Source organism: Salmo salar, chromosome ssa04 (genome assembly GCF_905237065.1).
Source record: "Salmo salar chromosome ssa04, Ssal_v3.1, whole genome shotgun sequence".
Classification (NCBI taxonomy): Eukaryota; Metazoa; Chordata; class Actinopteri; order Salmoniformes; family Salmonidae; genus Salmo; species Salmo salar.
In genome coordinates this window covers 17897824-17925601 of record NC_059445.1, presented here as the reverse complement: position 1 = coordinate 17925601, position 27778 = coordinate 17897824, and the positions used below count along the sequence as shown (strand labels likewise).

Genomic DNA, 27778 nt, shown 5'->3' with positions numbered 1-27778 from the left:
ACACCGGATTCCACTCATATCAGCAAAAAACACAAAGTGGCGGCTCCTGCGGGCACGCGATCACCAACCCTGCACAACTGAGGAGTGGAAAAACAAATCCCTGGCCCTGGTGTGTTGTAATGGTGTGGGGAAGGTTTTCCCGGCACACGTTAGGTCCCTTGACACCAATTGAGCGATGTTTGAACGCAAAGGTTTACTAGATGGGTGTACCTAATAAACTGGCCACTGTATGTGTATTTCATGTTCTGAGTGAGTATGTTAAAATTGAACACACACCGTGTATCCCAAGCCTTTATAATGTAACCAATGAACAGGTCAGATACACTAGGCTTTTTTTTTCTATGGCCATACCTTTATGTATTATGTTTACGCTATCATACAGTAATTCTCTTTTTGAAAGCATCTAAAGGAGATGAGGGATTTCTATCTTCCTACAATAAATACAGTTGGATAGATTGATCCGTTCGGCCCATCATGTTCGGTAATAGGGATGGGGATTATGGAGCAAGCATTTGCATCTGTTGAATTAAAAGGGACTTTTAGCAGGTGCTAAAAGCAAACATGAGGATTAGAGTGGGATAGGTGCGCGTGCGTGTGTGGATCCAGTACGTTGAGAGTAAATAAAGAGCAGTTCAAGCCGAGCTTCAGAAACCTTCACAGTATGACATGTTTTATTGTTATCATGATTGATCTCTGTTGGATCTTTAACATCTGGGAGAGAAAAGGGATTGCATCCCCGGAAATGACCTTTCGGAACTTACATTAAAATTGCACTTTAATTGCACTCTAAAAACAGCAATGTTTGTTTATATAAAAACAATATAATTATGATGAAACTTTCGCGGAGGATGTAGATTGAAAGAAAAAAATGAACAAATCTCTGAATAAATTAAAAAGATATGTTGTACCTTCTTTACAAAGAGAGGACTGACTGAACAATTAAAATCACTTTTCGGCCATCTGTTTCATTTTCTGAGAACGAAAACAAATGACAAAATACATAGAAAAATCTTTATCAAATTCTCTCAATCTCCAAACCATCAGCTAACCTGTGACTCTGGACAACAATGGTCTTAACAAAAATAAAAGTACACATTTTCTTTGCTCAAATTCTCATCACCACACACTATAGAAGACTCCCAGCTAACACACAACCGCCACACGGCGTTGTCTCAACGTTGCCGTGTTTGCTGTCCCTTCAGGTCTGTAAACTGTGTGACACCGCAGAACAGATGTGTTTTTTGCGATAGGGTGAGAGAGGTGGCTGTGGTGGTGCTAGTGGTGACATCACTATAGACATCATTCTACAAAATGGCGGTAATATGATATTTATAGCGACGCTGGTGCTTGACTCAGCGTTACGGTCAGCAGTGGTACCAATCCCATGAGCCTCTCCTGCTAAAGTCAGGAAGTTCTTTGAGAAAGGAAATTCCTCTAACTAATCACCATCTTCAGACAAAGCGGAAGGTAGGTATGATGCCTTTAGAGACACTGATCTAAGGCCAGTTTTGTGTTTCACCCCCTAATGGTTAAGTAGGATTGGAGTTGGAGGCTGATCCTAGATCTGTGCCTAAGGGGAAGCTTCTACCTGGAGCCCAGACATCAAGGTTATGACCTGGCATCGACCAGCACTCTAAGGTTATTATATGGACTAAACATTAAGCAATAACGCTGTTACATTGTAGTGCAATATAATACAGAAGCATTTGACCATGTAGATATGTAAATGTTCTAACATGGATGGGAAACAATGACTGGACGGATGGAAGGGCGTTTTACTTTGTAAGCATGCAAACAATACCCAGAACACATTGCTTCCTGCATGTTTGTGGGATGATCCTTTTTCAACCCCCGAAACACCATATGCTCCCCTCCTTCTAGCACTTGTGTGTCCGCTCCAATAGGAGGTGTCTGACACATTGCTAGACTGGAACATTCTACTTAGTAAAACAGAACAGCACTAAAAGTGTATGTTTGTCTAATTTTGGGGAAGTGTTATTTTGAGAGATCAGCAAAGTCAAAAGGAAAACTCAGTATGTTGAGTCCTGATCTTAAGCCACTGTATGTGATTGGGCTACTGCACTTTCGGCTGACGATGGGGGAGAGGGGGGGGCATCATAGTAGCAATGTGATACAGCAGGGGTAGGATCAACTTTGACTCCCCCTGCAGAATAAATGGCACATGGTACAGACCAAGACCAACCAATAACACCAGAGAAAATCTGACAACAACATAGTCAAATCAACACACAAACAACCTGGGAGTATACGTCCTTCCCTCTTCTGTCCACCTTGTCACACATATGAATAGAAAAATAAGCTAGGCAATACAATTCAGTGATTGATATATATATGTAAAGAATCATAAAGCAAAAAAACAATACTTTCTCATTCGCTATGTCTTTTTTACAATCTGTTTACAAAAGAAACAGATTTGAACCACTGTATGGGGCGGTCACATTGACTGAAAAAGCAACAGGGAAACACGAGAAACATTTGAGAACGGGTGTTGTAATCTTCTGTTTGGGTAGCAGGTTGACGCTTATTTTCATGAGTCTTGTCCTAGAGGCAGAACTGAGCGATTTACCCTTAGGCCAGCTGGAAAGTCAACGTTGGCTATATTGGAAAAATCCATGAAAACTAAAATTACATTTTTGGTCTTAATTCAAGGATAGGATTAGGCATTAGGGTTAGTAGTGTGGTTAAGGTTAGTGTTAATGTTATGACTTTGTGGCTGTGCCAGCTAGTGACCACTCTGCAGAGCTGCCTCCAGAACAACTTCCTGACGAAAAACGCGTTTGGGTATGGCTCCTGGGGATGTAGAGTTCGTGTGACTGGCAACGTTTCCTCAAGTGTGGTTCAGAACATCACAACAACTAAAATCTTTGAAATGGTCATAGTTTGGTGTTAAAAAACCTTTTCTTTCTCTTTCTGTGGGTGAATATGTGTGTTATCTCCCTCAGGCAGAGAGATGAGTAGGGAGAGTTAGTTCATAGTGCTGATGTCATGTTCATCACCCTGGCAACTCCTTTACATTACACTCACTAGCCATTTAGGTTATGTCGGGAAACATTACCCAGAGTGCACATAGAGCCGTTTGTAGGCTTTTCCCAGATTTATTCTCTCGCTCTTTTCCCCTCCGGAACTTGAGCTAAACTCTGCCCTTTGCCCTATCTAATGAACTGCTTGATGTGATTGTGTTTGCACTTGATTTTAGCCATGTTTAGGATAAAAGAAGTGAAGTTGGAGGAATACATTTACGAGCATGATGTTACATGGTCCCTTGGATTATGGTGGTGTTGTATCTGTTCAAGTCAAGAGGCTCGTATTTGGTTCTGTTCAGTTGTCACTGCTGCAGCCCTACCTGTGCTCTCTGTGCTGGTACAAGGAACATGAGTTTTTCCTAGCCACCGTGCTTCTACACCTGCATTGCTTGCTGTTTGGGGTTTTAGGCTGGGTTTTTGTACAGCACTTTGTGACATCAGCTGATGTAAGAAGGGCTTTATAAATACATTTGATTGATGAGTTAAGCTCTTCCTAAACTAGGGAGAAAAAGAGCAAAGAGCTATAGTGGTTAGGACTGGAAAATTCTGGAAATGATCCCAAAATTACCAGGTTTTTCCATAAGTCCCAATTGGATCTTCCAAGTTTCTGGAATTTTCCATCCTTAATAGTGATTATGAGAAGCCTTCTCGTTTGAGCTAAGATCTAAGAAACAGCATGGTTTTGTTATAGGAAAGGCAGAAATAATATCTAGGTAAGACAACCAAGAGGTTTTGTTTTCAAACCCTCTAGCTGAAGAAGGACAAGCGGCCCTTCCTTGTGTCCTACTCAAAAGGACTTAAGGTTGAAAGGCTATTTCCACAAGGTAGGATATACTACCATACCACACAGCCAAGCTCTTCTCCAGCTCTTGATAGTAGTAGTCTAGTATTTCCTAAGACATATGGTTGTCTGACTGACATCGACCATTCAACTGACACTTTTCTAATAAAAAAATATAAGTGCCAAAACAAAACGTGGTTTCGTCTCAGATATCAGGGAATCTGATCAATGAAGGCAAGAAAATTAAAAACCCTACTTGGAATATTCTCAATGCAGAAATCAATAATACAGTAAGGTTGATTTTTTATATGTTATTTCAATAAGCATTACCATGAATTATAATAGGATAAAATATTGAAAACTTAATGAAGAGTATAAACAGTAACGTATGACGAAGGAAAAAAAAATCTTCATATTTTTACGATTTTATTTTTTTTATGTATAAACACTGTACATAAATTACTTTCTCTAAGAGGCTAATATTGATGTACGGATAATTTTGGAATTTTTCATCTTAATAAAAAAATCCATAAAGATACTGTCTCACATTGTTTTTCAAAAGATTGGTTGGATATGATTCTTTCATTTCATTTAATTGATTAACTTCCTCCATACACACACACACACACACACACACACAAATTGTCTCCATTGTACACACACACACACACACACACCCTCCCGATTCCCAAAACGTCCCACTTTGATCTAGTATTGGTAAAGAAGTCACTTGGTGGGAGCTGTTTTGTCCCTTTTAGAAAGAAAAGCAGGAGAACAAGCAAGTGATTTCAACAAGTGGTTTTGACTGTCTTGATGCCACCATTGGAGACCCATGGTCCTACTGCGAACAACAACACTACCTTTTTCAGTACGCAAAGGTCAATCAAAGGTCAGTCGTCAGGATGTAGAATCAGATTATAGACGTTGTCCTTTGTAAGAAACCAGAAGGCTTTTTGTCTATTTGTCCAGACGTGCTGCAGTGGTATGCGTATATGTAAACACATTTTTTCTTCCTTTTTAAAATATTTTTTTCCGAAAGCAAATAGCAGGAAGTCGATTTAAAAAACAAAAACCTTTTTTTTCCTTTCACAAAACCGAGAGTTCTGACTTTTTTTCCCTCTCTTTTCAAGAGAGTCCACAGTCCATTCAACGCTGTATAGCACGGGACAAACATCTGCGTCGGTTGGAGCCGCTTTGTTTGATTTTCAGGCCCCACAGTGGTAGTGTTAGGTTTAGTTCAGTTTGAGATATTTCTACATTTTACTGTGTTTGTTTCAGCTAGGCGGCGCTAAACACAGCACTAGCCTGGACCCTCCCCCTTTTTAGAGAAAAGGGTAGAGGCGAGGGAGGTTGGGGGGCAGGATTTGGAGGGGGTAGTCTCTTTGGCGGCCAGTGCCGAGGATTCTGTCTGTTACCTCTTCCCTATTTCGCTCTGCCTGAGGAACTGGATGTTGTTAGCGGAGTCTGCTAGCTCGGGGTACTGCTCTATGGAGAGGACGTAGTACCCATCGTAGCCCAGCACCTTCCCTCCGCTCAGCAGCTGCCTCTTCTCCCCCTCCGTCCACAGCCTCACCCCCTCCTCCCCCTCCCTAACCCGTTGTTGCTCCCTGGACCAGGCGCTCGCCAACGCCTTCTGCCTGGCCTGCTCCAGAACACGCGCCTTCTCCTCGTCCAGAGTCATGCCGTAGCGCACGTGGAGCGCCAGAGCGCCGTACTGCAGCTCCACGTCGGCGAAGCGCCGAGTCCTGCCGTTCACCACGGTGGTGGACTGGGACACAGTCACGTTGACTCCGTTCTCCAGCGACTTCCTCCCGCTTGTCAGCCGCAGCGCTCCCAGGTCGCTCTCCGGGAGGCTGGTCTTGATGAAGTAGTGCGTGTCGCGTCCCTCCACCGTGAAGTGTAGGTCCTCCAGGTAGAACGCATTGTTGAGGACGGCGGCGACCTTGATGCAGTCCTCGTTGGCGATATTCAGAGTGTTGGTGACCACACGGCCCTGCGTCACCGCCAACATAACACCCTTACCGATCAGCGACTTGGCGGTGGCGAACCACAGCCAGGGTTTCTCCCGGTTGGAGTGCCGGCGGCTCAGCTGGATCTCCGGCATCCTCTCGAAGGACAGGAAAGCCTTGGCTTGCCGGGTCACTTCCTGTTGCACCCCTGAGATGGACTGATGGAAGGAAAGAGGGAGGAGTCAGAGAAGGGGGAGAAGAGAGTGAGGAGAGAGAGAAACGTCTAAGTTACACAGATATCAAATCAGAACTCTCTCTCCTTAACAGACACTTCTATTGGGTTGTTCAGTTTGTAAAGCCTGTTGTGTTTCTTTACCCACTGGGCACACTGTGGTTAAATCCACGTTGTTTCCATGTCATTTCAATGAAATTACGTTGAATCAATGTAGAATAGATGTTGAATTGACATCTGTGCCCAGTGGGTGGCTATTCCCCTAGTACTGTGTTCTCAATAAAAACAAAATGATTCTCCAAAAAACAAGGGACAATATGAAACCAATCCCAGATTGACATGGTGAAGAAGTGTTCCAGCTTCAGTCATTCAAAGGTTCCCTTTCTTCTAGAAATGTCCAATTTATATGGAGACAAAACACGGAATATTGTTTTAGCAAGAAAAAGGATCACAGGGAGAGCTTTGTTAGGTTGTTATGAGAAAAACCCCAATTGCAACGACAACAAAAAAGTTGTTTTTCAGATCAACGCTTTGTTTTTTAAAAGAAATATGGGATTGTTGGGTTTGTGAGGAGCAACAGCACAGCTTGTTAATTTCACACAGAGAGAAGAAGAAGAAGCGACAGTCATGGCAACGTAGTTAAACCAATAAGGGACTCATTTGCACTTCAAATACGTATGTATAATGACTTTATTTAAAGACAAACTGGAGGATGATTCAGCTGCGGTATAATTGGTGTGGTGTGTGTGTGTGTGTTTGTGTGTCTGTGTCTGTGATTTCTCTGTACTTTGTAGCCATGGGTGAACTGTGGACCACCCTGAACGTTGTTTGTCTCTTCTTCACTGGCGGTGCGTCTTAACAAGGTAAATCAACACGGTGGGTTGGTCTGTCTTTCAGCCAGCTGTGCTGTGAGATTGTGGTCGTAGTTTTAGTTTCTCAGTACAACCACAGTACGGAAATGAGAGTGGAGATAGCAAGCTAAGGTTAATAATCCCCAGAGAGAGGTGGAGGGATATGACAGTAGAGATAGGGTAAATAAACTAGACTAGAGGGAGGAAGGCGGAGGCATACGTCATACCGGAATGTTGTAATAAACCAGAATGAGGTGGAGGGATATGACGGTGGAGATCGAGGGTAAATTAACCCTAGAGAGAGGCGAATAGTACAATAGCGGCGATATAGATAAAGTAAGCGGAAGGGAGGGATAGGGGAGGATGGATGGGTGGAGGGAGGTAGGAAGGCGGAGGGATACTACATACCGGCAGGTCGTCCCAGAGCTGGCTCTTCTTCATCTCCAGTGACGGCTGTGTGAGGTCGAACTTGGGGATGGGGAACCCGGGGATGGCGTTGTGAAGGTGGAACCCAAACGTCACCAGCCAGATATTGACATCTGTAACCATGGAAAAGTGAATTAAATTGTGACCATGAGAGAATAGGCCCCTGAGGCAAATTATGTCCCAATGTTTCAGATTAGGATAGGACAAACTGTATTGTCCCGAGGGGAAAATAGTCATTTCGAGTCATACCTTTCATGTTTAGCCAGAACTATAATCATGTGGAAAGGGTAACTGCTGAAAACAATAGCAATATCATTGTGATGCATAGCAATGAGGTAATATGGCACCGCTAGACAATTACTAAAGTTCACAGCCATAAAATATTCATACTAATAGGCTATTCACAATAGACTGTTTATCTATGGTCATCATGCAATGACAACATGTCCCTACTGTATTGCCATAACAGGCCTTACCGTTCTACATGGCAAGTTGCCAGACAAATATAATGAGACCATGGTTCTGTGCATTGCAGTACATTGGTTTGTATCTGCTTGGCTAAGCTATAGGGAGTAAATCAGAGTGCATTATAGGTCGCATCACAGTCTCTTATCTGTGATGTACTCCATTTGTGACATACTCGTTCTTCTATGAACCATCTAGAAGGTTTATGTCTTACATAAGCTATAAGCAGTCAACTAGAGTGAATTCACCGTTTCCCACCTGTGACGTACTCCTTGACCTCGTGAACTTTGCTGACAGGGTTGTTGTTCCGGAACATGTACAGGTTGAACGGCGCCGGGTCTTTCCCGACTCTTGTCCACGTCCCGATGTCTGGGGTGGTCCAGCGCCCCGCCGGGATGTCATAGTCCCGGTCCCCGAAATGCAGCAGGCGCGTCAAGGGATCGTAGAGACCCCCGTGGAAGCCGATCACCAGGACAAAGTCAGGGTTGGAGTCAAAGTAGACCTCGCCATAGGCTGTGTACTGCACCTAGAAAAGAATCATGAAATACATTGAATAACTATCACCTCGCTGGATATGTAGATTTAGATACTTTTAGATTTAGACTAACTTATTTTATTTCATCCAACTAACAACACATAGAGGATCGGGGACTGTACATGAGGCCTTTCCAACTGGTCTGAAACCTTACCTGCTATCCAACTAACAACACAGAGGATCGGGGACTGTACATGAGGCCTTTCCAACTGGTCTGAAACCTTACCTGCTATCCAACTAACAACACATAGAGGATCGGGGACTGTACATGAGGCCTTTCCAACTGGTCTGAAACCTTACCTGCTATCCAACAACACATAGAGGGTCGGGAACTGTACATGAGGCCTTTCCAACTGGTCTGAAACCTTACCTGCTATCCAACTAACAACACAGAGGATCGGGGACTGTACATGAGGCCTTTCCAACTGGTCTGAAACCTTACCTGCTATCCAACTAACAACACATAGAGGATCGGGGACTGTACATGAGGCCTTTCCAACTGGTCTGAAACCTTACCTGCTTCAGAAGAAGCCCATTACTACTGAACACTGCTAGAGGGGTTCCGGTGTTGTCACAGGCGATATAGAACTCCTCTCCGCTACTGATCTCCATGGCGAAGAGGTGTCCCTGCAGGTCGTAGTAGAGAGATGTGATCTCTGAGCTGCTGTGGTTGTAGACGTGAGTTATCCTGGTCGGGTAGTTCAGGTCTGCATAGAAGAACTGCAGGTGCTGGCCCAGGCTGGTTCTGGAGGCCACACGGCGGCCCAACCCGTCGTAGCGGTACTGGATGGTCCAACTGTTGGGGGAAGGGAGGGAGAGAGCGAGAGAGAGAGAGAGAGAGGGAGAGAGGGAGGGAGGGGGAGAGGAGAGAGATTTTTCCATTAGGAAACATTAAAGAGTATTAATAGCAGTGAAGGATGAATTATTTGAAACAATTTAGACATTTAAAACATACAATAATTATCAGCAAACAACACAATACAAATTAAATCCAAGTTGGGTGTATGTTTTTTACAGTGGGGTATGGATGGTACAGTCAGGTAAGGTCACCAATCGTCCAACTAACCTGTTGCCTTTGCTGTAGACGCGTTCTAGAAGGCCCTTGGAGTTGTACTCAAAGATCTCAGCTCCTCTCTGTCTCAGGAACCCGTCATCGTCCAACCGGTACTGGACGTCCCCGAGCCGCGTGATGCGGTCTCGGAGGTCGTAGCGTAGCGGGGTGAGCCGGGCGCTGTTACCCGGGTTGAGCAGGTGGAGGTTGCCGTTCAGGTCGTAGTTGTAGCGCCACATCATCTTCTCGTTGAGGTAGACCGTCTGGAGCTGACCGTCCACGTCGTACTCGTAACCATACTTGGTCGTGTTGGCGAACGGTCCGATCTTGATCTCGCGTTTGGTCACCCGGCCCATGTTGTCATATTGGATGGTGATCCAGTACATGAGGGATCTGAAAATCTCGTACTGGATCTCCTTGATCCGTCCGTGGACGTCGAAGTGCTTGGTGTAGGTCATGACGGCCGTGGAGATGATCTGGTTGATGTCGTAGTAGATAACACCAAACTTTCCGAATTGTTCCACCTTCAAATCAAACTTTATTTAATTAAAGAGCATTTAAATCACAAACACACTTTTAGTAAAATAATGAAATGTGTGAGAGAAAAAAAGCGATAAAATATATAAATAAAATGATGTCTAAAATAACAATTAAATCATTGATTAAAGGGGCCATTTGGGATTGGTACATACATTTTTGGACGTTTAAATGAATTAAATATAGACATTGATTCTTTAGCAATGTAACTTATGAATGTCTTACTCCATCAGAAAAGTTTTAAAAGGTTTTAGCTGGGCCTCCTGAGTGGCACAGTGGTCTAAGACACTGCATCGCAATTCTAGCTGTTCCACTACAGATTCTGGGTTTGAGTCCAGGCTCTGTCGCAGACGGCCGCGACCGGGAGACCCATGGGGTGGCCCAGTGTCGTCCAGGTTAGGGGAGGGTTTGGCCGGCAGGGATGTCCTTGTCCAATCACGCACTTGCGACTCCTGTGGCGGGCCGGGCGCAGTGCACGTTGACACGGTCGCCAGGTGTACAGTGTTTCTTCCGACACATTGGTGCGGATGGCTTCCGGGTTAAGTGGGCAGTGTGTCAAGAAGCAGTGCGGCTTAGTTGGGTTGTGTTTCGGAGGACGCACGGCTCTCGACCTTCGCCTCACCCGAGTCCGTACGGGAGTTGCAGCAACGAGACAAGACTGTAACTACCAATTGGATACCACGAAATTGGGGAGAAAAAGGGGTAGCAAAATAAAAATGTAAAAAAGGTTTTAGACGTGATTGAAGAAACTCACCTTCCCGGAGATGTCGTCAAACTGGTACAGGTCGATGGGCAGCGGCGTCTCGTTGATGACAGCCTGCATGCTGGTGACCCGGAAGCTGTTGTCGTAGGTATAATCAAACCGTGCGTTCACCATGCCGTCCTCACTGAACCGGAAGATCTGCCGGTCCACCAACGGTCCAATTTGCCGGTACCGGATGGAACAGATGAACCCTTCACTCTGGAGGTTCACCGTCTTCAGCACACCGGCTGTCTCATCGTAGGTGAAGCTAACCCTCGTAGAATCATACAAGATCTCCGCCATTTTGTTCTGTCGTCGGTACTTGTAGAGAATTCTACGACCTGTTGATGTAGAAGTGGATGGTTATTCGGTGTACAACACCAACATCAATTCCTAGCAATATTTGTTGAATGGCAATACAGTTTTTGGGAAGTTTTCCTAAACTTTCTGAAAATGTTCTCTTTTTTTTTGTGATAATAAAAAATAAAAAATGTACAAGGACGTTAGACACACTCAACACATAACACAACCATAGCAGCTCTGACAGTTGTCTAACCTGTCCCTAGGTGGGCCACTCTGAGGAGCTGTCCGTCTTCGCTGTAGTCGACGGTGACCGAGGCGTTGCTCTCCGGGGGGTTGTAAATGTTGCGATAGTAGCCCAGGGAGCGGATGGTCTGCATGGTGTGACGGGCCACCGAAGGCATGGTGACAGCAGACAGACGGTCCAACAGGTCGTAGTCAAAGATGTACTGACGCTGGCTGTGGAGCAGGAGCACCATGGACTGGAGGGAGGAGGACGGAGATGGAGGGAGGAGGACGGAGAGGAATGGGCGATGGGGGAGAAAAGGAGGAGAGAAGAAGAAAGGAGAATGAGGGATGGGAGAGGAATGGGAGAATAGAAAGAGAGAGAAATAAGAATTAATTAACTCTAATGTACATTCTAAATTCAAATGGAGCGCTAAACCAGGAATTAACATTCCATCTCCTGAAAGATTTTCTCTCTTTTAATTGAGTTATCCTTGACCTCCCTCCCTCCCTCCCTCCCTCCCTCCCTCCCTCCCTCCCTCCCTCCCTCCCTCCCTCCCTCCCTCCCTCCCTCCCTCCCTCCCTCCCTCCCTCCCAGTCTCTAAACGCAGAACTCTGTTAAATGCACTCCACTGCATTAATTCTAAAGTGTTCTGTAATTATTGGCATTTGCTAGCACTCCTCTCCTTTCTTCTCCTCCCGTGTGTGTGTGTGTGTGCGTGTGTGTGTGTGTGTGTGAAGTAGCGTAGGGTCTACCTACTAATCTCATAAAGGTAGGCACCAGCGGAAGTCACAATCACTTAGCCAAACAGCAGGTAATTAGCTACTTTGCATAGCGGCGGGGGGGAGAGTGGAAGTGAAATGGCCCCCCTTTCCCTATGTAGTGCAATACTTTTGACCAGGGCCCATGGGGCTGTGGCTAAAAGTACTGCACTACATAGGGGATCGGCTGCCATTTGGGACGCAGACGTTATGCTAGTTAGAGGATGGTTGGTCGTAATTTCAACAACAACATTTTTTTACTGAAGAATGAGACCCATAAGTAGGAAGTAGGGAGGTACGGCTCAGAATAGATGAGCAGAGTGCACCTTAGTGAGTCAATAACTACAACAACTTCACTCCAGTCCCTCCAGGATTCAGATATGCATCTTTGACTGTGTCGGTTTGTTTGTATGTCTCTCTCTCTCTCTCTCTACAGAGGGAGTCTGCCTGGAGGATCCTTCTCCTTGTCTGTCATACATGGACAGACATTACACAAGCTCCCCAGGCACTGTGTGTGTGTCTATGTGTATGTTTGTCTGTCTGTTTCTCTGTATGTGTGTGTGTGTCTGTCTGTTTCTCTGTATGTGTGTAGGTGGTGTGTGTGTGTGTGTGTGTCTAGTGTGGGGCTGTCTGTTTCTCTGTATGTGTGTGTGTGTGTCTATGTGTGTGTGTGTGTGTGTCTATGTGTGTGTCTATGTGTGTGTGTGTGTGTGTGTCTATGTGTGTGGCTACTGTGTGTGCGTGTGTGTGTCTATGTGTGTGTGTGTGTCTATGTGTGTGTGTGTGTCTATGTGTGTGTGGCTACTGTGTGTGTGTCTATGTGTGTGGCTACTGTGGCAACATATGTTTGGCCGGGGATATTTCACTTGCTGGTCACTCTACCAGAGCTCTTGGCTGGCAGGCAACCACCGGGTGGGTGGGTGGTGTGGTGTGTGTGTGTGTGTGTGTGTGTGTGTGTGTGTGTGTGTGTGTGTGCGTGCGTGCGCAGGCAGGCAGGCAGGCAGGCAGGCAGGCAGGCAGGCAGGCAGGCAGGCAGGCAGGCAGACGATGACCGGGTGGGAGGGAAGGTGTTGGGGGAAACCATACATATTTAATGAGCGAACAGACAAAGGCATGCACGTGTACACACACACTTTTCAGCCCTGTTTCAAACTTATTCTGAACTGAAAGATTTCAATGAGTTACAGTTCATATAAGGAAATCAGTCAATTAAAATACATTTATCAGGCCCTAATCTATGGATTTTACATGACTGGGAATACAAATATGCATATGTTGGTCACAGATACCTTCAAAAAAAGTATGTTTGGTCGTAGATCAGAAAACCAGTCAGTATCTGGTGTGACCACCATTTGCCTACTGCAGCACGACATCTCCCCTTCACATAGAGTTGATCAGGCTGTTGGCTGTGGCCTGTGGAATGTTGTCCCACATGTCTGGTGAGTATGCAGGCCATGGAAGAACTGGGACATTTTCAGCTTCCAGGAATTGTGTACAGATCCTTGCAACATGGGGCCGTGCATTATCATGCTGACATATGAGGTGATGGCGGTGGATGAATGGCACGACAATGGGCTTCAGGATCTCATCACGGTATCTCTGTGCATTCAAATTGCCATTGATAAAATGCAATTGTGTTCATTGTCTGTAGCTTATGCCTCCCCATATCATAACCCCACTGCCACCAGGGCACTCTGTTCACAATGTTGACATCAGCAAACCGCTCGCCCACACGACGCCATACACATGGTCTGCGTTTGTGAGGCCGGTTGGACGTACTGCCAAAGTCTCTAAAACAACGTTAGAGGAGGCTTATGGTAGAGAAATGAACATTCAATTCCCTGGCAACAGCTCTGGTGGATATTCCTGCAGTGAGCATGCCAATTGCATGCTCCCGCAAAACTTAAGACATCTGTGGCATTGTGTTGTGGGACAACATTTCTGGGATCTTTAATTTCAGCTGATGAAACATGGGACCAATACTTTACATGTTGCGTTTATATTTTTGTTCAGTGTAGTTTATTTGTCATTATGTAAACATAACTTCTGTGATCGTCTCTACAGTTTGTCCTGGAAGTGAGAACGGAGAAAAGTTTCTGCTACTCTGGGGAATCAGCTTGGGATCTCTCTCTCTCTCTCTCTCTCTCTCTGTCCCACCCTCTCTCTCTCTCTCTCTCTCTGTCCCACCCTCTCCCTCTCTCTCTCTCTCTCTCTCTCTCTCCCACCCTCTCTCTCTCTCTCTGTCCCACCCTCTCTCTCTCTGTCCCACCCTCTCTCTCTCTCTCTCTCCCACTCTGTCCCTCTCTCTCTCTCTGTCCCACCCTCTATCACTCTATTTCTCTGTCCCACCCTCTATCACTCTCTCTCTCTCTCTCTGTGTCCCACCCTCTCTCTCTCTGTCCCTCTGTGTCCCACCCTCTTTCTCTCTGTCCCTCTGTGTCCCACCCTCTCTCTCTCTGTCCCTCTGTGTCCCACCCTCTCTCTCTCTGTCCCTCTGTGTCCCACCCTCTCTCTCTCTGTCCCTCTGTGTCCCACCCTCTCTCTCTCTGTCCCTCTGTGTCCCACCCTCTCTCTCTCTCTGTCCCACCCTCTCTCTCTCTGTGTCCCACCCTTTCTCTCTCTGTCCCTCTGTGTCCCACCCTCTCTCTCTCTGTCCCACCCTCTCTCTCTCTCTGTCCCACCCTCTATCACTCATCTCTCCTTCTGTACTCTCCATCTTTCTATCCCTCTCTGTTCCCTCTGTGTTGTGTCCCTGTGGCCTCCCCGTGCTGTCTAAACCCCGGCTCCAGCCTCCTCCGCTCCCCCGGGTCTCGTTTCCAGAACTCTGGTCTTCACTAGTCCCTCTTAAGCCATCGCTCTGTACACTAACATCCACAAACAATGTCCGTTTTATCTCCCTGCTGTTGCTCTCTCTCTCCCCTCTCTCTCTTTGTCTCTCTCTCTCTATATATCCTTACTACCTAAAGGGAATATGGTCCTTTTATAGAGCCTGTGCAGACTCCCTTGTATATTTTTCAAAGCATCTTTTCGGTTTTGACACTCATAGCTTTCAAGGGGGCCTTCAATGACTTTTGTGGCTTTTTTATTTTTCACTGTTTTCATCTTCAGAAAATAACCTTGTGTTTTTTGTGCTGACAATGAAAATAGACGACTATCCCCACCACTAATCCTTTTATAACAGGAGATGCACCGGTCTTTACAGATTTGAACAGCTCGTCTATGGCTAAAGAGGGACAGAAAGTGGTTGTGTTTGTGTGTGTGGGTGTATGGGTAAAGCTTACTGGGCGTTCATAGGGGAGACTCACAGTGTAGTTAGCAGCTGACGCTGTAATGGCCGGGTGTAGGAACACTGCGCTTCAATACACAGCGGAGTGGAGTTTAACGGTGACATTTTGACAGCAAACAAGCGGCGCTGCGTTTGACAATGACCATATCGGTTCAGCTACTCACCAAAACACTAGCTGGAATGCAATAGATCGGTCATTTCTCACAATGTTTTTGCATTGTCAATATGGGGTGTTTGCTGGTGTTGCTGATCATGGCACCAGAGTGTGTGTATGCGTGTGTGGGTGTTGGTTTTTCAACTGGCAGCACGTTCCCCAACTGGCAGCACGTTTTCTGAGCAAACGATATATAGATTTTCTTGTTGGAATTTTTATTGTTGGACATAAAAGAGAGTAAAAACGCCAGGAAATCAGCTCCAAGTGATTTTAATTGAAGAAATCTGTTCCCATGTATTCCCAGGCATAATAGAGAGAAACGTGATCGTATATAAATGTAGGCAATGTTTGAAATGATTATGTTTTAGTCAAACATTATATCTGTTTGGGCTTCTTGCGGTCAATTTGTCGACAAATTATTTGCAATTATGTGCCTGACCATCCGGTCCAGAAAAAAATTGGCCCGCGGCTGAATCTAGTTGATCATCCTTCCTCTAGTTCCTACCTTATCCAGGTATGTAAAACTCCAGGTCTTTCCATCGGCGAACACTCGGGACACAATCCTCCCTTGACCATCGTACTCCACCCTCTCTGTGGTGGGACCCCTCTGTAGGCTGGTCACCTGCCCCGTGCTGGAGTAGGTAAGGTTGACTGACAGCAGCTTACTGCTGGGGACCCACAGAGTAGGGTGACCCTGGGTGTCATACACGATCTTCAGCAGGAACTTCCTGTGGTCGTCGTAGATCTTTTCTGTCCGGAGAGTTCGGTCGTAATCCACCGAGAGAAGGTTTCTGCCATTCACCTTCAGAGAAAAGAAGAAGGACAGTTTTAACTTAACTATTGTACAAATCCAATGAAAAGGTTTGCAGTCTAAGGAGTAATGTTTATTAACAATACATTATTTTGACTTTATTCAGATTTGGACAGATTGTTGAACTTTTAAAACAAAAAACTAACAAACACACAGGAGAAATTATGAAACTGTGAACTGAAACGGCTTTCAAAGTCAATTCCCGACCCAGAACCACTATTTATCGCCTCGCAATGACCCCGCTGTTTGTTTAAACCGCTGTTTACCGTGATCGATTCTCATGAGCGACACTAAATTCATTTAAGGGATTATTAGCGTTCGATTAGCCGTTATTGTGAAGGGAGTTTCATTAAAGTGAGAGACTGGCTGGCCTGTGTTCAAACTCTTGCTTTTGACTGCTTTCATAAATTAGCCCCCCTAGGAATTCAACGAGGTGGAGAGACAGAGAGAATGAGAGAGAACCAGAGTGGCCGAGAGAGAGAAAGAGAGCGAGAGAGTGAGAATAAGAATAATATTGTGATGGTAACCATGCAGAGTCTCTCTCTCAGCCTATTGGGAGCTGAGACTCATTTGAAGATGACAGGGGCCTTCGGAATGCCACTAAGACACACCCAGACACTAGCCAACAGAACGTGACCCCGGCCTCAATTTATTTCCCATAAGAAAGCATGTCATTTCCTGCTGGGATGGATGCCGTGGGGACACCCACCTAGCCTACCTGCCCCCCCATTCAGGTTTTCATGTTGCCAGCAAAACGAGGGGGGAAGAAAAACTGTGGATGGATGTCAATATGGCCTTCATGTTTTTTTTGTAAGCGAAGGCCCCTGATTCCTCCTGGACATTCTTCAGTAATGAGACGAGGAAGCTGAGATCCAGACAGAAATGGGATGAGTCCCAAATGCCACCCTATTCTCTACATAGTGCATATACAGTGTCCCTATGGGTCTTGGTCAAAAGTAGTGCCCTATATAGGGAATAGGGTGCCATTTGGGACATACAGAGAGCAGTCTTTGGAGAGAGAGATGAAGACAGACACTGGGAGGAGGAGTGGTTAACACCTTGGAGACCAGCCCTCTTCTCTAACAGAGGGAATGGCTTAGAATATGCAACCCCACCATTAGATGTAGCAGGAAGTGTGTGTTTGTGTCGTTGTGTCCCATCCATGTGTGTGTCCCATCAGCTTTAGTTCACATACAGGAGGCATCAGATATGGGAATTAGGGAATTAACCCTTGGCGAGTCAGCTGGAAAACAAAAGTACACCTTTTCCTCTGTTGGATAGATGGTAATGACTTTCAGATATTGTCTTTGATGTTGGAGGAGACAAAACATCGCGGCAATAAAGCATCGTCGTCCCTCGCTAATCGCTGACAAACTGTCATTAATTTGAGCCGTTTAGATGGTGATTACGAGGAGACGGAAAAGTTGACAATGAACCGAATACTATTTGATATGGAAAATAGTCTCACTCCCTTTCAGTGGTTAAATCCATATCGTAGTTAGCAACAAACCTCAACCAAGACCCGTCCTATATTGTAGCCTATGTTTGAATGATGTCGTGGTAAAAACTAGAAGGAAGTGGCAGCCAAAGATCTGACTAAATCATCTCCAAGGGAAGAGAGAGGCTGTGAAACCCCAACTGTTAGAATCCACATAAGAAACCCCTAGACAGGTAGTAATGATGTTTTAACCAGCTATGCCCGCTGGGAAGTGTGTGTGAAAGGTGCCAAGCTGTCACAGCAAAAAAAGGAAGAAAAAACCCCCCAACCACCACATCTGCCTACTAAACAAAATGGCAGCTCCTCTCATAAGCCTTATGCCTAACCCTAAATCAAGACAAAATACCTCATTTACCTCTTATATTTTGATGATATAGCTAATTGAATTTGCAGCTTAAACAAAACAACAATCAAACTAAAATGGCCGCCACTCTCCATCATCCTCCCTTCTCACCCGGAGCTTCCTTCCGAACACGATGACTTTCCCCCGGGTCTGCTCTTTGCGGAAGCGCCACTCCACCAGGTTCTGCCCGTTCTCCCCGGGCAGCGTCATGTTCCTCCGTGCCACCGTGGGGTTGGCAGCGCCCGCCAGGATGTGGGGCTCCGTCTGGTAGTGTGTGTCCATCCCGTTGGCATAGATCACCCTCAGAGAGTGGTCGTAGCCCACCTGGTAGCTGTTCCTTAGTTGGTCTGTGGTGGAGAGAAAGTTTTAGTTCCACGAAGACAATAACAAAGATTAGAAACTGGGTGGTTGCATGTTGATTGCCTGACAGCTGTGGTATATCAGACCGTATACCACGGGTACGACAAAACATTTATTTTTCATGCTCTAATTATGTTGGTAACCAGTTTATAATAGCAATAAGGCACCTTGGGGTTTGTGGTACATTGCTAATATACCACGGCTAAGGGTTGTATCCAGGCAACATCTGATTTCAGATTTGAGAACCCCATTCTCCCCTTCTGTTTTTTAAAGGATGGAAGATTCCTATGTTGGGTCTGCATTGATAGAACCCTTCAAGGTTTCTCTCCTCTCCTTTCCTGTCCTCCTCTCCTGTCCTTTCTTCTCCTCTCCTCTCCTTTCTTCTCCTCTCCTCATCTCCTCTGCTCTCCTCCTCTCCTGTCCTTTCCTCTCCTCCTTTCCTCTCCTCTCCTCTGCTCTCCTCCTTTCCTGTCCTTTCCTCTCCTGTCCTTTCCTCTCCTCTCCTCTGCTCTCCTCCTCCTATCCTTTCCTCTCCTTTCCTCTCTCCTCCTCTCCTGTCCTTTCCTCTCCTCTCCTTTCCTCTCATCTCCTCTCATCTGCTCTCCTTTCCTTTCATCTCCTCTCCTCTGCTCTCCTCCTTTCCTCCTCTCCTCCTCTCCTCCTATCCTTTCTTCTCCTCTGCTCCCCTCCTCTCCTTTCTCCTCTCCTATCCTCTCCTCTCCTATCCTCTCATTTCCTCTCCTCTCATTTCCTCCTCTCCTGTCATTTCCTCTCCTATCATTTCCTCTCCTTTCCTCTCTTCTCCTTTCTTCTCCTCTGCTCTTCTCTTCTCCTCTCCTCTCCTCTCCTCTCTTCTCCTCTCCTCTTTCTACAAACAGACAGTTACTGTTGTATGATTAAGTATATTGATCTCTGAGCTGTCTTTATTTTATGACCTCTTTAATAATGAAAGGGGATCAGGGATTAATGCCCATTGAGTAATTGGTGAAGTCATTAGTATTGTGTTGACGTTCGACTAATCAATGCTGTTGGTTATCAACGTGGCTCATTAAAATTCATGACTGGTATTCACAAAGTTGAGACACACACTCACATGTGTAAACACACACACAGACATGTGTAAACACACACACACACACACACGTGTAAACACACACACACACACACACACACACACACACACACACACACACACACACACACGTGTAAACACACACACACACACGTGTAAACACACACACACACACGTGTAAACACACACACACACACGTGTAAAACACACACACACACACACACACACACACACACACACACACACACACACACACACACACACACACACACACACACTCCTCCCCACCTCTACTTACCCTGGACCAGTGTGTAGAAGGAGTCGATGGAGGAGAGGTTAGTGGTGATGCTGACGTCCTCGTCGCGTCCGGACGTTTCGATGTCCACCGTGATGGCCCCGGTCATATCCCCGTGCAGGTTGGTCACCACCCCCGTAGGGAACGTCACATTGGTTAGACGACCCTCACTGTCATAACTGGAGGGGAGGGAGACAGAAAGAAAGAAAGAAAGAAAGAAAGAAAGAAAGAAAGAAAGAAAGAAAGAAAGAAAGAAAGAAAGAAAGAAAGGGAGAGAAGACAGATAGAGAGGAGAGACGACCAAGAGAGGGAGAGAGGGGAGAAGAGAGAAGAGAGAGGGAGAGAGGGGAGAAGAGAGAGAGAGAGAGAGAGAAGGGAGAAGAGAGAGGGATAGAGAGGGGAGAATACAGAGGGAGAGAGAAGGGAGAAGACAGAGGGAGAGCGGGAGAAGGGAGAAGACCGAGGGAGAGAGATTGGAGAAAGAGGAAAATATATATGGAATTGTTTTAAGAAAATCGTACCAAGAAACATTTTGCTATTTGATTTTGAATTTTTAGACCCCTTGAAGTATCCCAAAAAATATACATTTTTATCTTTACTGCTATTTATTAGCCCATACAAACACACTGAATAACAGATTCACTACATGGAACAACAGATAGTCCCCCAAAAATATCAAAAGGAAGTTTGTTTCGAAGTGTCTCTCCTATATCTGAGAGAAAGATCAGGAAACATGTGTTTTTGTACATGTATTTAAGGATACAGTCAGACACTGTAGAACTGTAGTCAACGACTTCCTCTGGGATTGTGATGTTGAATAGAGAGTTAACAGGTTGAGGGGACGATGTTTGAATGGCTGCTGGTTTGTACAAGGGGATAGGGGTCAGGGTTTGGGTTCAGACTCAGAGGCAGTCTTTTTGGCAAGGGCTCTGTGGTAAACGTTTGGGGCTATAGAAGCTGTAGTATGGTGGAACACACTGGCCTAGCTGACTAGGGCCTTTGCTGTCCCATGATGGCTGGGAGTCTATTTTGGTGCCTGGAGGCAGTGTCAGCGTATGTGTGTGTGTGTGTGTGTGTGTGTGTCTGAGCTAGCCTACTATCACATTTAGAGAGAGATGTAGTGACAGCCCTGTGTCTGCTGGTTTATGTCTGCTCTGGGAGTAACAAGCACTTTGTGACTCTCTGTTCTCCCACTCTTCTCTCTCTCCGTTCTCCCACTCTCTCTTTCCCTCTCTCCCTCCATTTTTACATATTTCCTCCATGGTGACAGTGGGTGTGGCTCCCAGATGAGCTCCCCTCCAAGTATGACACACACACACACACACACACACACACACACACACACACACACACACACACACACACACACACACACTGCATAATTTACAACTATTCCTCCATGTGTTGGAACGTGGTGCAAGTACAAGGTGAAACGGAACGGAAAGTTTTATATAAAGATTTCCCCTGAGTTGTGTGGCGTGTGTGTGTATGTGTGTGTATGTGTATGTGTGTGTGTGTGTGTGTATGTGTGTGTATGTGTATGTGTGTGTGTGTGTGTGTATGTGTGTGTATGTGTATGTGTGTGTGTGTGTATGTGTGTGTATGTGTATGTATGTGTATGTGTGTGTGTGTGTGTGTGTGTGTGTGTGTGTGTGTATGTGTGTGTATGTGTATGTGTGTGTGTGTGTGTGTGTATGTGTATGTGTGTGTGTGTGTGTGTATGTGTGTGTATGTGTGTGTATGTGAGTGTGTGTGTGTGTATGTGTGTGTATGTGAGTGTGTGTGTGTGTATGTGTGTGTATGTGAGTGTGTGTGTGTATGTGTGACAGGGTTTTGCTGAGCAGGCATTGTTCTGCCCCTGCCTTACGGATACTGATCAGATGGAAGTGCAGAAAAGACACACAGCCAATCACTAGAAGATAAAGGAGGATGAAGGCCATCTTCATGTTGTCAGAGTTAGGACTTAAGGGACAAGGGACACTCACAAAAATGGGGACACTGACACTTCCTTACACAGTCTGAGGGTACAACAGAGGGAGATAGACTTCTCTTATAGCAGCGTTCTCAAACACAACCAGTGGGGCAGTCAGATAGTCATTCATATAGTCAGATAGTCAGTCAGATAGTCAGTCAGATAGTCAGTCAGTCAGATAGTCAGTCAGATAGTCAGATAGTCAGTCAGATAGTCAGTCAGTCAGATAGTCAGTCAGTCAGTCAGATAGTCAGTCAGTCAGTCAGTCAGTCAGATAGTCAGTCAGATAGTCAGTCAGTCAGATAGTCATTCATATAGTCAGATAGTCAGTCAGTCAGATAGTCAGTCAGTCAGTCAGTCAGATAGTCAGTCAGATAGTCAGTCAGTCAGTCAGATAGTCATTCATATAGTCAGATAGCCAGTCAGATAGTCAGATAGTCAGTCAGATAGTCAGTCAGATAGTTAGTCAGTCAGTCAGATAGTCAGTCAGTCAGTCAGTCAGATAGTCAGTCAGTCAGTCAGTCAGTCAGTCAGTCAGTCAGATAGTCAGTCAGATAGTCAGATAGTCAGTCAGATAGTCAGTCAGATAGTCAGTCAGATAGTCAGATAGTCAGTCAGATAGTCAGTCAGATAGTCAGATAGTCAGTCAGTCAGATAGTCAGTCAGTCAGATAGTCAGTCAGTCAGTCAGTCAGTCAGTCAGTCAGTCAGATAGTCAGTCAGTCAGATAGTCAGTCAGTCAGATAGTCAGTCAGTCAGTCAGTCAGTCAGTCAGTCAGTCAGTCAGTCAGTCAGTCAGTCAGTCAGATAGTCAGTCAGATAGTCAGTCAGAATGGGGCCCCAAGTCTTTGCTGGTCAGTAAGTACTACTTACTCATAGAAGGTGGTCCATCCTATCTGTATGGTCTTGGTGGCGAGCAGCCCACTGTTGCCATGGTAGGTGAACAGCACCAGCTCTTGTCCCTGGGCCGTCAGTGTCTTCAACCCGCCATTGGTCCCGATTGTCAGCCAGATCACCTGGTTGTCCGGGGCAACGATCCGCACCGGCATCCGGTTGGGGTCGCGGCGGATCCTCAAGGTGTTGCCACTACTATCCGTCACCGCGGTAACGTCCTCCTCGTTGCTATAGCTAAAGTTGTACTTGTAGTCACCGGTGACGAGAGACATGGTGAACTGGTGGGTTCCGTTGGAATCAAACACGTAGAGCTCCTGGGACGACGGCGAGGCCACCTCGAAGGAGCCCGGGCCGGAAACGGCGGAGCCCGACGGCGGTTGGTTGCGGCGGACGGCGCGGATGCGGATGTTGCCCAGGTCGGCCACGTAGAGCGTACCGTCGGGCGAGACGACAAGCGAGGAGGGCGAGTTGAGGCGGGCGTCTTTGGCGTAGCCGTCGCCCGTCTGGTAGCAGTCGCAGTTGGCGTCGTTCTTGCAGTCGCAGTCGGACAGAGCTCCGGCCAAGGGTGTGATCTCGCCGTCCGTGGACACCTACATGTAAAGTTGAATCATTTAGCAGATGCTCTTATCCAGAGCCACTTACAATCAGTGCAACGAGGGTAAAAACAATGACATAACAATCATCGAAAGGTATTGAAAATAGGCGCCGTCTGCAAAAGCAGTGCCAGCAAGAACGACAAATACAACAGTACGTTGTTCTTGCTCTTTTTCCCCCCTTCGTTTGCATCTCATGACATATTATTGTACTATATTACAATACTATATCACCTGGCGGATGCGGTGTATCTTCTTCTCATCCGTCTCGGCGATGTAGAGCACGCCACTGTAGGAGAGGGCGATGGCAGCAGCTCCCTCCAGCATGGTCTGCACCGCCCGCTTGCCCAGCATGTATTCTATACCTGGCACCTGGCAGTGCATGGGACGTCCCGCCACGATGCGCACCTGTTGGGACACAGCAACAACGCTAGTCAAAGAGGTGACCGGTATCTTGACGAAGGCTTATTCAGCCCCAATGTGTCGGTGCATCCTTCTATCTCGCCTTACCCATCATGCATTGTTCCCACTACCAGCATGAACGTATTTGTGTATGTAATAGAAGTGCTCCTATGTGGGAGTGTGATGGTCACCTGTCTGTTCTCAGTGATCTGCAGCACCACATTGTTGTCCAGGACATAGATGGAATTATCCATGGGGTTGATGGCCAGGGCTGTGGGCCACTCCAGACGAACCTACAGCAGAGCAGAGATTTGATTTGATTTATTAGGATCCTCATTATCCGACGCCAAGGGTGACAGCTAGCCTTTCTGGGGTCTGACACGTAACCCAAAAAACATTACAGACCCAAAAACACTAAACAATTTACATCCACTTAAAGGAGAAGAAAAAGAAATCAAACAGAACCTTTATTAGCCTCAAGGGGTGAAAACTATTTGCAAAAGTTCCGTAAAGATGACAGAAACAAACAAATCAACCCACAAACACAGAACAGATGAGATGTGAGTCTAGTGCTGCTTTGCACCCCTCCTTCCACCCCTCTACCCCCTCCTTCCACCCCTCTACCCCCTCCTTCCACCCCTCTACCCCCTCCTTCCACCCCCCTACCCCCTCCTTCCACCCCTCTACCCCCTCCTTCCACCCCTCTACCCCCTCCTTCCACCCCTCTACCCCCTCCTTCCACCCCCCTACCCCCTCCTTCCACCCCTCTACCCCCTCCTTCCACCCCTCTACCCCCTCCTTCCACCCTTCTACCCCCTCCTTCCACCCCTCTACCCCCTCCTTCCACCCCTCTACCCCCCCTACCCCCTCCTTCCACCCCTCTACCCCCTCCTTCCACCCCTCTACCCCCTCCTTCCACTCCTCTACCCCCTCCTCCCTCCTACCCCCTCTACCCTCTACCCCCTCCTCCCCCTCTACCCCGCACCCACTCCTCCCTCCTACCCCCTCCTCTCCTCCCTCCTACCCCCTCCTCCCCCCTCTGAGCGTCTGGCTGTGACACTGATGAAGAAGGATCCTTTACTTCTCAGGACTTATACATTGTGTGCTTCACTCTGATTCAATTTAAAATCAGCCACCGGGTCATTTATTATATTTTAAGACAAATACACACACACACACACACACACACACACACACACACACACACACACACACACACACACACACACACACACACACACACACACACACACGCACATGCACACACATACTCTGCGAATTGATGCGTTCCCTCATCGCCTGAGGGAAGCAACTCTCTGCTGGAAAAACAAAGAGGAGAGAGAAAGCAAGACGTAAACGTTAAAGTTTTACTGTCTGAACGAGACGTTCTCTCTCATTCTCTTTCCACCTGAAGAGGAGCAGGGTAGGCAGGGGGACAAAATGTGATGGTAAAGATGATATGAAGAGAACACACACACACTCCCGCCCCCCACCAAAACACACACACTTCTGCACCATTAGTGTAGTAGAGCTCCGGGCACAGCGGTAGTTAGGGACCTGTCGTCTTCACCCCACCCCCGACCCTGAGTGACCTGGCAGGTTAAGCACCTCAGCAGAGGACCATCAAAAGGTAATGACACTTTTAGCCTTCTGCTTGACCACATGAAAGCTCTTCCCTGCCAGTTACAGACCATACATTATACATGGATAAAGCTGCACTATAAAGAGCCACTATTTGGGCACGTGGTACCATGCAGTGACTGGAAGACAGACTGTGTTTCTTCCTTCGCCTCTCAAAGTGCTACAAATACTTAACCCCTGCTTTTTCCCCTGTGGAAATGGAAGTTGAGGAAAATGAAATGACAACAGAGCGTTCCTGTCTATTCAGATGCACAAAAACATCAGTTGGAAGCCACTGCAGCGCACGGCGGAGTTCAATCGTCAACTTCTCAACATAGCTCCTGGAGAGAGAGAGTTGGAGAGAGAGAGTTGGCGAGAGAGCTGGAGAGAGAGTTGGAGAGAGAGAGTTGGCGAGAGAGCTGGAGAGAGAGAGTTGGAGAGAGAGTTTGCGAGAGAGAGTTGGCGAGAGAGAGTTGGAGAGAGAGAGTTGGAGAGAGAGAGTTGGAGAGAGAGAGTTGGAGAGAGAGAGTTGGAGAGAGAGAGTTGGAGGGAGAGAGTTGGAGAGAGAGTGTTGGAGAGAGAGAGCTGGAGAGAGAGAGTTGGAGAGAGAGAGCTGGAGAGAGAGAGTTGGAGAGAGAGAGTTGGAGAGAGAGAGTTGGAGAGAGAGAGTTGGAGAGAGAGTTGGCGAGAGAGCTGGAGAGAGAGAGCTGGAGAGAGAGAGCTGGAGAGAGAGAGTTGGCGAGAGAGCTGGAGAGAGAGTTGGAGAGAGAGAGTTGGCGAGAGAGCTGGAGAGAGAGAGTTGGAGAGAGAGAGTTTGCGAGAGAGCTGGAGAGAGAGAGTTGGCGAGAGAGAGTTGGAGAGAGAGAGCTGGAGAGAGAGAGCTGGAGAGAGAGAGCTGGAGAGAGAGAGCTGGAGAGAGAGAGCTGGAGAGAGAGAGCTGGAGAGAGAGAGCTGGAGAGAGAGTGCTGGAGAGAGAGAGTTGGAGAGAGAGAGTTGGAGAGAGAGAGTTGGCGAGAGAGAGTTGGCGAGAGAGCTGGAGAGAGAGAGTTGGAGAGAGAGAGTTGGCGAGAGAGCTGGAGAGAGACTTGGAGAGAGCTGGAGAGAGAGAGCTGGAGAGAGAGAGCTGGAGAGAGAGCGAGTTGGCGAGAGAGTTGGAGAGAGAGAGTTGGAGAGAGAGAGAGTTGGCGAGAGAGCTGGAGAGAGAGAGTTGGAGAGAGAGTTGGAGAGAGAGAGTTGGAGAGAGAGTTGGAGAGAGAGTTGGAGAGAGAGAGAGAGTTGGAGAGAGAGTTGGAGAGAGAGAGCTGGAGAGAGAAAGCTGGAGAGAGAGAGCTGGAGAGAGAGAGCTGGAGAGAGAGAGCTGGAGAGAGAGTTGGAGAGAGAGAGCTGGAGAGAGAGAGTGTTATAGACTTGAAGGCACTGAGGCAACAGATGTCGGGGACTCCCCTCTCTACAGTACGTGTATGGGAACATTTTATTTCGCCATGTTGAGGTGACAGTGGTCGGAGGTTGCAGTGCAATGCGTGGATCTGTTCCTGCTGCCTGTTTTAACTGACACAGAGCCGTCTTCGGTTTGTTTTTGCTCCACTGAGTCCCAGGCTGCTTCCCGAATGGTACCCTATTCCCTATTTAGTGCACTATTTAGGGAATAAGGTGCCATTTGGGACGTAAACATACTTCTTCTCCCTCCCTGGCTGGCTGCGCTACACTGTGTCTCTTCCCCTTTCTTCCCCCCGGACACAAGGGTACTGCATATATGTTCCTCTCTGAATAACTCAACTCTGTGTTTCCATCTCTCGCTCTCTTTGTCACTGGGGACTCTCTCCCTCGCTCTGTGATTGTGCAGAGGAGAAGAGGATGAGAAGGAGGAGGAGTGAGTCCAAAGAAGAAAGGAAGAGAGGGATGGAGAGATGGAGAAGAATGATCTGAGCGAATCTGTTTCTGGGATGTCTCTGTTTTGAGAGACGGGGAATTGGAGGAAGTGAGGTGTAGCGAGGACTGATATAGGGGTAGCTCAGGGCACACACACACACACACACACACACACACACACACACACACACACACACACACACACACACACACACACACACACACACACACACACACACACACACACACACACAGATCTAGCTAGCAGTGGAAGGCACAGGGGACTCAGAGACAACACAACAAATACTTGACTTGCCCACACTGGTTATGCATTACATTAGTTCAGCACACTGTCAATATACTGTCAGTCAGAAAACTGACATTCTCTTGGGCTCTCAGTTTGGCAACAAACATCAACAAAACTACCACCATCTAGACAGCACCATTAGTAGCCTATCACTCAAGATAACCCACCTCATTGCTTCCCTAAAGCTCAAAATAGCCCATTCTGATTGGATAATCCAGGAGAAGCGCCTAGTAAGACCTCCAAGAGGGGAGGCCACTTTCAGGAACAGTATTATGATTGACACATCCTATTCCCTCATAATCCTCAGATGATTCCTGTCTTTCAACAATAAAGTGAGATCCAAACTGGACCCTGAAATACCTGGAGTTGGATTTGGCCCTGAGCTGAGGCTAAGGGCCATAGT

At 46.8% G+C, this 27778-nt stretch overlaps 1 protein-coding gene across 14 annotated transcripts in view; it reads right to left on the bottom strand.

Annotated features, from left to right (window-relative positions):
* Window positions 1–643: 643 nt before the first annotated feature.
* Window positions 644–27778, bottom strand: part of LOC106602442 (teneurin-3) — a 393330-nt gene continuing 366195 nt past the window's right edge. For all 14 annotated transcript variants that reach the window (XM_045716619.1, XM_045716624.1, XM_045716618.1 and 11 more), the window contains 13 exons: window positions 23771–23872; window positions 23412–23585; window positions 22564–23174; window positions 19723–19898; window positions 18104–18339; window positions 15846–16142; window positions 11170–11395; window positions 10626–10954; window positions 9350–9858; window positions 8800–9079; window positions 8007–8274; window positions 7266–7396; window positions 644–5992 (listed from right to left, as the gene is read on the bottom strand). In XM_045716619.1, coding sequence (XP_045572575.1) covers window positions 5237–5992; window positions 7266–7396; window positions 8007–8274; window positions 8800–9079; window positions 9350–9858; window positions 10626–10954; window positions 11170–11395; window positions 15846–16142; window positions 18104–18339; window positions 19723–19898; window positions 22564–23174; window positions 23412–23585; window positions 23771–23872 — 4095 coding nt within the window. In that variant the 3' untranslated portion in view covers window positions 644–5236. The remainder of the gene's footprint in view (window positions 5993–7265; window positions 7397–8006; window positions 8275–8799; window positions 9080–9349; window positions 9859–10625; window positions 10955–11169; window positions 11396–15845; window positions 16143–18103; window positions 18340–19722; window positions 19899–22563; window positions 23175–23411; window positions 23586–23770; window positions 23873–27778) is intronic.